Here is a 12,089-nt window from a genome sequence, read left to right on the forward strand (position 1 = left end):
GAGTCTACATGTAGCACAAAACAATAACAATGACTAGCCTGCTAATACCCCTCGTGGCTCGAGGGAAACGCGACAGCACTTGTTGAAATTGAAATAGGCGAAATTGAGTTACTAAAAAAAGTTTTTATTATTAATTCACATTGACCATACCCAACAAGGGAGAATGAGGAACGTGTTCTCGTGTTCTAGACAAATGTCCAGTAGCCTACTAACGAGACAGCTGCTGCCCTGGTGGCATCCATGTTCTTCCCAAAAAGACTACAAACCCCAGCGTTTGCGGTAGCAACTCATTCGTACATGTCGTACGGGTGGGCGTACGAGACTAATGGAAAGACCCATAAACTTAGTGGGCTGCCACCATATTTAAAAATGGTGGTATCATATTCTCACTTCCGCCCTCATTTTCACAAACAAGCCAATTAGACAGTAGATGGCACATTACCGATGGCCACAAATTATGTTGTCCATGTGGATTGGCTGATCCAGTGGCCTTCCAGTAGAAAAAACTGACATTTCTTCCACCACAACAAGCATTTGTGTCCACCAATGATTGTTATAAAAACAATATAAAAAATGTGGGTGGAAGTGAGCTCTTAAGGGACACCATTTTAAAGATGGTGGATGCTAACTGGCTAACCTTCCAAATCCTGAGATGACTTTTCCAATTCAGTTGGCGCATAGGTCAGTTATAATGGGTGTTTAGCCACAAACATCCACAACAAGACTCCACTGTCCACTCTGCTCTTGGCTGCGGGTTTTCTGGCTGTATTTGGACACTGCCCAGAGCAGAGCGCTTTGCTGTGGCCAGGGATGGGAAAGTTCTGGAAGCTGTAATGGCAACGGAAAGGATCAGCTGGATGCAACAGCAGGAATGTGGAATGCGAAACATTCCCGATCCTGACGCTGTTTACAAGACAGCAGGCTGTGACATCAGTAGCCGCAGGTTATAAAAGTCAGTCGGCACTTGGGCGGACCACACTCCACAGAGAGAGAGGGAAAGACAGAGAGAGAGACAGACAAACAGACAGACAGACAGAGGGAAAGAGAAAAACAGGGGGAGGGAAAAAAGAAAGAGAGAGAGAGAGAGAGAGAAACTGCCAGAGCGTGTGAGGGATTATTCATGAGATAAAGACATTTTGAGTCAGCTAGTGAGTGAGTGCTGGACAGCAAGCTGAAGAAACACAGAGGAAAGAGGAGATAGACAGACAGACAGACACTGCCACAGTCAGAGGTTCCTTTGAATGAGAATAGCTGCCTCTACTCAGAGTGACAGTGCCACTGGCTGGAGGGGAGAGTGAGTTGGAGAGCGGGAAGCTCAGCTGGCCATGATGAAGCACACACAGATGAGGGCGAGTGTCGTTGCTTGGGCTTTGCTCCTCTTCATGGGCACACAGGTGAGAGCTGCAATCAGTAGCAAGGCCTCATGGGGATGCTAGATAGAAATATGATAGTCAGGGCTTGTGGGGATGCTAGATAGAAATAGGATAGCAAAGGCTTGTGGGGATGCTAGATAAAAATATGATAGCAAGGCCTTGTGGGTATGCCAGATGACCTGTAAACACAGTAGTGCAGATGCATGGTTTAGCATAGCCCTGTGCTTGTCTTAGCTTGTCTTAACCAAGAATACCTTGGTTACTGTTGCTGCTTTGGAGTTCTGTAAAAGGATACTGTGTGAGAAGTGTGGGTGTGAGAGGAATCAGTCAGAACTCACCATGTTGAGATTGCTTTTGTTTTTAACCTCGTCCAGGCTTCCATGCTTTTGATATTACAACATCCCAGCAGAGTAGAGGAATGTGTGGTGTTTGGCTTTGCAGTCTGGCCAGTGTCCTGCAGTGGGGACAGGTTGAGGATGTTAGTTTTGGAGACGCGGCGGCCGTCTGGCCTTCAGAGTGAACACAGGTCCTCACAGATTCCAGCTATTCAAGCCATTTCCTCTGCATTGCAAAGGCCAGTTCAAAAGAAATGACCGCTTCTCCGAGCATAAAATCTCGGTTTGGCCACTGGCTTGGAATATTGGCTCCAAAAGCACCAAGTGATGAGAGACATATTTTTATGCAGGATTAGACCACTGGAACTATTGCACAAGCTCTCTCATAACGTCTGTCTCTGTGTGTATGGGAGCTGGGTGTGTGTTTGCAATACCATGTGTGCTCTATCACTGAGCCATACTAAGTTGCTGTTTTTGATTAATGAGGAAAATTATAAATAATAAAACCCCTTATACCCCTTAGGCCTAATGCCTTTAATTACTCCTCCCAGCAGAGCTATTCCCTTAAAAAAAACATCTGGAAATGTTTAAGTATGATTACCTGTAATATGTGTTTGGGACACACTGATTACAGTTCCCCTGCCTGATGCTCATGTAGAATCCCCCACTGATGCTATGTGTACTAGATACAGGATCAAGTTAGCTTTGCATTGTCAATACTGTTGATATGTGTATACTGTATGTCTCCGTGTGTCAATCCAGACTGTGTGTGTGTGTGTGCGTGTTCATGTGTGTGTGCATACATGTACATATGATGAGACAGTAACCATGTTTAGTGTGCGTGTGTGTGTTCATGTGTGTGTGCATACATATGATGAGACAGTAACCATGTTTAGAGGGTAATGCCGAAAATAGCGTTGAAGAGTGATTGTGTGAGTGTTTGTGTGTGTCTCAGCAGCAGGTGTGTGCCTGTTCACAGTGATGTGCACAAGTATGTGTACTTGATTCTGAATGTCCATCTTGGTTATGAGTGACCCGCTCACAGTAGCATTGTGTTACTATGACAGGTCTCGAGCCAGCAGTGTGGGGGGTCGTGCCAGTGTCCATCTGTGGTGCCCGCCTGCCCCGCGGGGGTACCCCTGGTCTGGGACGGCTGCCAGTGCTGCCAGGTGTGTGCCCGGCAACGTGGTGAGACCTGCAGTGACGCCAACCCCTGCGACACCAAGAAGAGACTGGCATGCGACTACAGTGCCAGCTTCCCTGGTGACCCAGGGGAGTGTGTGAGTAAGTACCAGCCTATGCCTGCCTGGGCACATTTCTGAAGCGCTGCCAGAGGACAGGCCACATAGTGAACACATATCTGCATCCAGAAAACTTACAATCCAGGTCACCTGGTCACCATCAGTCATCAAGCTACTGCTGCATGTTACACCACTGGCTGTCTATCACAACAATGGCCCACGAATATCCCACAACCACAACAATGTCTGGACTCGTGTCTAATAATCACTATGTATGTTTGTGTTTATTTGTCCACTTATATGCATGTATGTGTGTGTGTGTGTGTGTGTGTGTGTGTGCGTGCTTGTACGTGTGTGTGTGTGCGTTTGTGTATGTGTGTGTGTGTGTGTGTGATACGTGTGCAGGTGAGGACGAGCTGGGCTGTGAGATGAACGGAGTACAGTATACGGAGGGCCAGGTGTTCCAGCCGTCCTGTGCCATGCAGTGCCGCTGTGCGGGTGGCGGTGTGACCTGCGTGTCGCTGTGCCCAGAGGACATGCGTGTGCCCAGCCCTGACTGCCCACACCCCCAGCGCAGGCTGCTGCAGGGCTCCTGCTGCCAACAGTGGGTGTGTGACACCATGGACAACAACATCCCACAGGATGGACATGCAGGTACACACACACACACAACATGCACACCATATACTCACCATACACACACACACACACACACACACACACACACACACACACACCAGAGGTTCTTTAAAAACTGAGCCCCAAATTTTTGCCTAGAATCCAACCAGACACTTCCAGGAAACACACATCTCCCTGACTCATAAACAGCCCGTGCCTGTTTTATACAGTCATAAACCACCCCCTCCACCCCTGCAAACAGAGGTTAGCGAAAACATCAAAACCACCTTCCAAACATCTGGCAAGGCCCAACCATGTCACCCCGGCTCCCAAGAACAAGAACAGTACATTTTGTTCTGAGCACTTTCCCACAGAGCAGGAGAGGAGAGGAGAGGAGAGGAGCGGAGAGGAAAGGAGAGGAGAGGAGAGGAGAGGAGAGGAGAGGAGAGGAGAGGAGCGGAGAGGAGAGGAGAGGAGAGGAGCGGAGCGGAGCGGAGAGGAGCGCGGTGAGGCGCCAGGCGAGCCAGCGGCAGCGGGCTGATTATTATTACGTATGACTCAGGATATTCAATCTGTGCCGAGCTCTCCTCCTCACGACACTGTTGTTTTTATATTCCCGCCAGCGTCTACCGAACAACTGCGGTCTGGGCCAGCGACAGAAATAGCTGCCATTCTGGCTCGTGGCGGGTGCAGTTAGCATCACCAGATTGCACCCGGCTCCACCCCGTGAAAAGAGGAAGGAGGCAATTAGCGAAGCGTCTGTTTGAGTTGTGTCAGATTTATGTAAGGCTGTCTGGGTCTGCGTCCTGAGGCGCTGAAGTGTCAAGTGATGGCTCACAGGCATTCAGGCAGACGTCCAGATGCGTAGAGCCCACTTTCAAAACATGCATCAATTTCCAACGTTCATCAATCAACACTCAAATACACACTATTATACCTTCAGGCAGGAAAGGCCAAAAATAGATGAGTCATGATTCTTTGACCATGACGAACACTTTCTCAATTAAGAGAAAAGTGTGAGTAATGTCTGCCTGTGTGTGTGTGTGTGTGTGTGTGTTTGTGTGTGTGTGTGTGTGTTTGTATATGTATAAGTGTGTAGTAGTGCATTCATCTGAACCCATCTGGGATCAAACAGTATATATACTTATACTCTGAGTGGTCAGAGTAGTGTATTGCATTGTGTACTGACGCGTGTCCCTGTGTGTGTGTGTGTGTGTCCTGCAGCATCAGGCATGGCGTGGGGCGTTCTCCCCGGACCCCGACTCAATCCGTCTCCTGGCTGCTTGGACCACAGCACTGAGTGGAGTGCATGCTCACGCACCTGTGGACCCGGCGTCTCCACACGCCTCACCAACCAGAATGCAGCGTGCCGCCTGGAGAGACAGACACGTCTCTGCACCGTCCGGCCCTGTAACCTACGCCCCCCGCAAGGCCCAGCGGTGAGTGTGCGACCATGGCCAGCCAAGCAGATACTGCCCCAAGGCATACTGGGATGTGTAGTCCTGTCAAGGGTAGTCAAAGAGTCACCATGTTGTCTCCTCACTTTAAGATGGGTCGTGTTATGAAGATGTCTTTCTTTTATGTGTTTCAGCAGATACTGCCCAAAGGCACACTGGGATGTATAGTCTTTGAAGCCAAAGAGTAGTTATGTTACTTCCTCATTATTCTTATATGATTCCTGTAGTGAACATGCCCTCCTTTTTTGTGTTTCAGTGGCGGCGGGGGTGCCAGTCGAGTGTGCGTGCGACAGCCCATGTACGTCTCAGGCACCGCGGCTGTGTCAGCACGCGTGTTTTCCTGCCCCGTTACTGCGGCCTGTGCTTGGACGGACGCTGCTGCACGCCACACCACACCACCACCGTGCCCGTCACCTTCCGGTGCCCGCACGGGCCACCGGTGCGCCTTAGCGTCATGACCATCAAGTCCTGCGTCTGCCACCGCAACTGCCCAGCACCGGCGCCCGACCGCAGGCAAACACGGAGGAGTCCTGCTGCCTACTGGCCGTAGAGCATCACCACCCTACTCTGCCACGTGGTGGGAGAGCGAGACATGACTGACTGTGAGGATAGGACAGGGTGTTTTTGAATGTAAAATCCCAGGTCATTATCAGGGACATTAGCATCCACTGACAATGGCACTCGCGAGGTCAACATCACATGACTGGAATCATCCGTTGTGCGTGGAGATAAGCGGCTGTGTGTGTGTGTCCTGGCACTATTTACTTGATGCTTAGCAGCTTCAGAGGAGATGAGAGGAGGGAGCAGAGCCCCAAAAAGCAGATTCTCAGAGAGAGACTGGACCAAGCGCTGCCTCTGGTCCTCCTCATCATCAGGCCAGATCGACAGATATCTGTGCAGGCCTATAAAAATGATCTCTGACCGTTAAACTATGCAGTGGGGCCAAAACTGAACCTGTTTGCTTTATTAAAGTTGTTTTCAAGACGGCATTTCTGTAGTATAATCTGGACACATCATAAAACGGCGATGAAAGGTTTTCAGCGAGAGCCTGCTAACTACCCTATAATCTATGATGTGCATTGCACTAATTTGCATACAAAGGTTTGTGTCTGCAATGAACTTATATGAATATGGCATATTGAAATGATTTCAAAGTTATATTTTGTTCCTTACCTTTGATAAAACAGAATAATATTTACTGTAATAAGGCCTTGAGATCCCTTGATTTTTGTGCTGTATCCTAGGAGGTCTTGGTCTTCCTCAAATATAATGTACATATAACATCCTTCTGAGGATCATGCCACCATTGGCACGAGTGTTCCAAAGCTGAGGAACACTTTACACACTTTAGGGATGACCTTGGTATCATTTTGTTTTTTGTTTAGGTTTTTCTTTTTTCTTTGATAGAGAACTGGAAGATAGGAGTTGTAGCACAGTCAATGTGACATGTAAATTTGAAAATTACTGTATGTCATGCCATAAAATGCACTGTAAATGAAGCATGACGTGTAATACCTTCAATATTGTTTACACAGAGTGTATGAATGTTTTGCTTTTATGTTGTAGTGTCATGTAATATCTTTTATATCTGTAAATAGTGTGTGTGCACATCATTAATAAAACACATTATTTCTGTTTCATTATGAACTTCATCTCAGACATACCTTGCACACATTTGGCATAAATTTCTCTTGTTTGAATATCACAAAGGAAAGCACATATGGAGCTGATGTGAAACTATAACTGTAATCCTCAACAGTCAAACCTACTTGAAATAATTATTTGGCACAACTTAGTAAATAAATTGTTTAAGTGTTACCTATTTCCACAATCATAGATCAATGAATTATATAATACATAATATAACAATATGTGATATAATGTAATGTATTGTAGGCTAATGTAATATAATATAACAAGTAATACATAATTAATACATAACTATTTAATCCTATATTGATTTATAATTAATTCCATAATAATCATAAATATTATGATACTAAGCAAGATTAATGAAACGTAACAACTACGTTTGTTTCTATGTATGTTTTGTAAAGTTTCACTAAAATAGCCTACCCTTATAATTTGGGTGTGTCTTATTCTTGTGCTTGGACAACACTGTAAGCACTCACAGTCAATCTAAACAAAATATTTAAGTTTTTTTATAATGTCTTCTTACTCCCAGACCTGTCTGGCCACTCGTGTGCATGCATGAACAGCTTATTAGCATGATAAATATCTTTAGGTGCACCTTTGAGGTGTATTGTTGGGGTAACCATTATAACCAATTGCGAAAACTGCCCTGCTCTCAATGTAAACCTGATTACTTGGTATCTTTGATCAGCACATCTGTAGATGTCTCCATTTAGGCCTTTTACCCAGCTGTCTTGTCCATTTATGACTTCCCTGCTGACGGCTGTCCAATACACTTCTATTTTCTTATTTGCTACTGTGAATCATCCAATGTGAGAGAGGAAGCTACGTGTTAGGAAAATGCTATTTTTAACTCCAGTGAAATTAATTCGATTGCTAGTAGGCTATCGGCTTAATTTCCTTAAATTGCTTTAAATCTAAATCCAAATAATTATTAGCTTAAATGGATTGAGTTAATAAACTTTTAGGAGGTAATCCAAAATCCATCCTCAAATATTAGACTTCATTTAACTTGTCCGGGTGCACAGCATATGGTAGATATTCCAAAGGCATACAACCTCAAATGATGAACTTATTGGATAACTGCAGTGGAGGGGTTTGCTCTGTAGTCCCTCCGAAACTACTTTAACAAGCGTAACCTTCACACAGACATAAGGAAAGGCTGCCCTCTGGTGGAAGTGTCCAGGTTTATATCTCAAACAGGTCATCTTCTGAGAAGCAGTGTCTTGTGAATGTTTTGGGATTAACATTAAATTCTAAGCATGCTTTCTAAAATGGGCATTTCACATGTTATTATTTACATTACCTGCGTCAATTCATGGGTTTCATCAGGCCCCTTTCCACAGGTGTATAAAATCAAGCACTTAGACTGCATGGTGCTTGATTATACACCTGTGCAAAGGGACCTGATGAAACCCTAAGAAAATAAGCCATTCATACTGGACACATGCAAAAGCAGTCAAAGCACAAAATTATACATGAGCACAGAACTGGATGCTTGCATAGAATCTAGACTAGCATTTATACATGGGGATTGAAAACTTAAAATAATTGAAACTTTACTTTGAATTTACTACTCGTGTGATTATTTTTAACTAATGTGTTTTCCCAAAGCAATTGACAGGTCTCTATAAACATCAACTTCAATAAACTTCACCTGATTAGACCAGCTCTCATATCATATCAGATATGCTATTATACCTGCCAGCTACCGACATGTGCACATCCAGTCCTAATGGGAAATATGTTTTTCTTTGCATTAGGCTGCATGGTGTTGCCCTTCACTCCGCTCTCAGATTTGACACCGGAGTGGCAGAATGTTGCATTTACAGCAGATGTACATCACATGAGGGCTGTCTTTCACCAGAGCAGCTGTGAGTCGCTCAGACACCCAACTGAGGCATTCTCCTGGTCATGTGACTCTTTGGATTTCCCCTCTCTTCCCTGTGAGAATCAATACTGATGTTCTAAACTCCCCCAGGCCCAGCACAGCTATCATGGCTCTCCAGTCTCTGCTCCTGTGCAATTTTTAGAGAAAATATTCAACTTACCTGTTAGGGGGAAGTGTTATCAGAGTTCTCACAGCACCTTGTCTTCAGGACTGATGAAACTCAGACCTCTTTGCCCTCTTCAGTAGGCTACACTTTGAATTGACTCTGTCGTTCACTGTTTTGATGATTCACTAGCTACTTCACCTACTTCACTATTAGAGTGATATATTTAGAGTACTAATAATACACATCTTTGACTTGTTTTTGCCATGATCATGGGCTTCCTATAGCAGATGTGCAATGTCCACTCACACCTCCGGTGGCTAAGAGCTAATGCTAGCTTAGAGCTATTGGTTAAATGGAGAAGAATGGAGAGGAGGTGGGATGCTCTGCTGTTCCGGAGTTTGTGACGTAAGGCAGGTTGAAATCTCCTTGAAAGTGGAAGTGAATTAGTGAAAGTGGAGTGACGTCTGCCAATCATCCCTAGGGGCTCCTCATAAACTTTATTTTAAGAAACATAATTTATGAGGTCTGCTTTGGTTTCAAATAACATGCTACACTGGAAATTAGAGCAAGTAAGTAATGTTCTCATATCACAGTAGCACAGAGTGTGAGCTACTACTTACTCAGGTTTACTAGTTGGGACATTGTCAGCTGTTTGTGTGATTGTGTGTTTGTGTGTGTGTGTGTGTGCGTGCTTGACAGCATAAAAGCTGGGGTTGTTTAAAGGTCATGTTCAGTGGCTTGCCCTTTGCCCCCCTTCTACTTGTGTGCATGGATGTGTGTGTGTGTGTGTGTGGCCCTTACGTGTACGTGTATGCAGTGTTGCCAACTATTTCAAATGAAAAGTAGCTAAAGCCAGCTCCAAAAGTCATTGCATATTAATTACGTAAGCACGGCCTACCCCCCCCCCCCCCCAAAAAAAAAAAAAAACGGTGATGGCCCTTTAATTCCCTTTTACTCCTGTTTGCTTTTCTCCTACTCATATAGGCAACTTTAAGCGCCTAGTTTAAATATATTTGATTTAATATACTTGTATATTTGGGCATTTCTCAGATTTCGGGCCTATTTGGGTTACTGAAATTTTGAAAAATAAAATTCAAAATTTTACTAATTGGTATGCATCAAATTATTAGTCATTTTGATAGGAGTAACCTTGTGAGCTTGGTTGAGACCACAATATAAGGGAATTTATGATTTTTTGTCATTTTTCAGGTAAATGTCATTACCATCACATCATGTAATATGTACATTTTAAAGATGAAATGGTCAATCAATGATCAATCAATGATCAATTATGGTTTCACATGAAGTCTATTTTTATCTTGAACTTATTAGAATTGTTGAATATTACTTACAACATGAATTATAGTCGTTTAAGTATCTTATTTTTTGATTTTTTCACTCGACCCTGGCTTGGAATTTCATTTATTTGAAATAAATGCCATATATCATATCTGTTTTCATCCAGTGGCAATTTAGACTGTCCAACATTGTCAAAAATATCTAATTAATGTCATTTATTGTAATTTATACATAATCTATTGGCAAAAATATGCATGGTGATGGTGATGACATTGCAGTTCTGGTAATGACATTTGTTGCGGTGATGACAAATCACTGATCGTAATCTATTGCAATTAAATGTTTATAATTTAGAAACCCAAGTTGAACTGACTTTGTGAAAAAAAAAACTTATTTCTTTTAAAAAGAGTACTTTAAATGTATCTGCAAAAATGTCATCACCAACACAGTCGTCATTACCACTACATTTCAAGCTATAATGTGCTGGTAATGACTGTGCTGGTGATGACATTTATACCGAAAAACTACCCTGAGAAGCAAAAATGATCACCATGCAAGTGTAGCTAGCTTTCTACATGTAATGTACATCATTTAAACTATTAAAGTCATTTTAAAATTTCAGGAATATTCAAAAATACAGAAATACAATGCGTATGGTAATGACACATAATAAGTGTACATGCCCAAAACGAGGGATAAAGAGTAGATTTTCTTATGTTTCTGGACATCAAGGCATCAATCTTTCTGCTTGACACCCATGTATTCCACTGTGATAATAGGTGACCATGGTTACCAAATATTTTTTTGATGAAAAAACAGTAGCAAAGTGCCTTTATGTAGAGTGTGCTGGTAATGACGGCTAAACCATGGGACAGGTAAACATTAAGCAAAATAAAGCAGGAAATGCATATATATGCATAATGTGTGCATGCAGTTCATAAGTTCAGATAACATTTAATTCATATGCATGATTTTTTAAATGAATTTTTGATAAATAATGTTTGAGATATGGCACAATATGTGAAAACTCTGGTTGCGGACAACACCAAAACACTGATATTGTACCATAAAACACCAATAAAATGTGTCTAAATCATGAGTAGGAGCAACCATTAAAAAAGTCTAGGCTTGTTTTTCTTTATACTAATTAGTGATGCTAAACATTATTAGATTTAATGTGTTTTTAATAGAATTACACCCTGTGGACAGAAATAGGCCCCAATTCTGGGAAATACCCATTTATTGATAGGCTACACTTTACTTTCTGTAGCCTATCAAGACTACACTAGAGCATCAGGTGGCTGAAAAGCAGTCATTTCCAACCTATTCACTGCTGCATCTACTTTGCACTGCTTGAAGTCTGATTATAACGTGACCATAGAGTAGCCTACACGCAATGCAGGCTACCCTTACGGCAATGGCTATATTTTGGATATATTTAGGCTACATAATATAGGCTTAAAATGTCACTCGGACAGAGCGATAGAACTCAGCCGACAGTCCTGCATCAACTTGCATTGACAACATGAAGCTAGGCCTACATTGCCTAAACGAATGTTATACGTTTTTCTAACATGTATGTTCGATTAACTATCTGCTTTGCTTGTGAATGAAGTTGTAGCCTACTTCCTTTGTTCAATTGTTGAACGATGCTGGCAAGCGTGTCGCTGTTTCCCTGTCATCATGTCATTGCTCTCGTCTCGTTGACTCTCTTGTTGTAATTTCACCCGAAGTTGCTGCACCTTCCAATGAGCGTTGTCTGAGCTTAGATCTATAGAACATCTACTTCCTTGTAATAAAAAAGGCTGATACTATATATAGGCCAGTCATTCCTTTTATAATCATGGGGCAACGCTTTGGGCAAGTTCGCAATGTAATTCACTAACGAAACAGGCATGAGAGGGGAGATGTTCTGACGTTTCAACAACAAAACAGGTTGCCATCTTTGCGAGAAGATTTTTCTCACGCTTTGAGCTGCTGCTGCAGTCAGCCTAGGCAAACCGAAGGATAACGCAAATACAAAACAAAAGTCGCCAGACACACAAAGAAGTCGCCAGATTTGTTGTCAGTCGCTAGATACACTTTTCAGTCGCAGGGACGGCCAAAAGTCGCTAAA

The 12,089-nt window shown here is 43.2% G+C and overlaps 1 protein-coding gene across 1 annotated transcript; it reads left to right on the top strand.

The window, feature by feature from the left end:
* The first annotated feature begins 1,006 nt into the window (after positions 1-1,006).
* On the top strand, positions 1,007-6,671 carry ccn5 (cellular communication network factor 5). Its single transcript, XM_076275833.1, has 5 exons — positions 1,007-1,394; positions 2,776-2,992; positions 3,355-3,603; positions 4,792-5,006; positions 5,281-6,671. Exons 1-5 carry the CDS (start codon positions 1,326-1,328, stop codon positions 5,572-5,574), a joined length of 1,044 nt encoding a protein of 347 aa, XP_076131948.1. The 5' UTR covers positions 1,007-1,325; the 3' UTR covers positions 5,575-6,671.
* Positions 6,672-12,089: the final 5,418 nt, after the last annotated feature.

This window comes from Alosa pseudoharengus, unplaced genomic scaffold (genome assembly GCF_046254945.1).
Source record: "Alosa pseudoharengus isolate Yale_2024_CS ecotype anadromous, Long Island Sound unplaced genomic scaffold, YU_APseudo_1.1 YU_APseudo_1.1_scf_9, whole genome shotgun sequence".
In the NCBI taxonomy this organism is placed as follows: Eukaryota; Metazoa; Chordata; class Actinopteri; order Clupeiformes; family Clupeidae; genus Alosa; species Alosa pseudoharengus.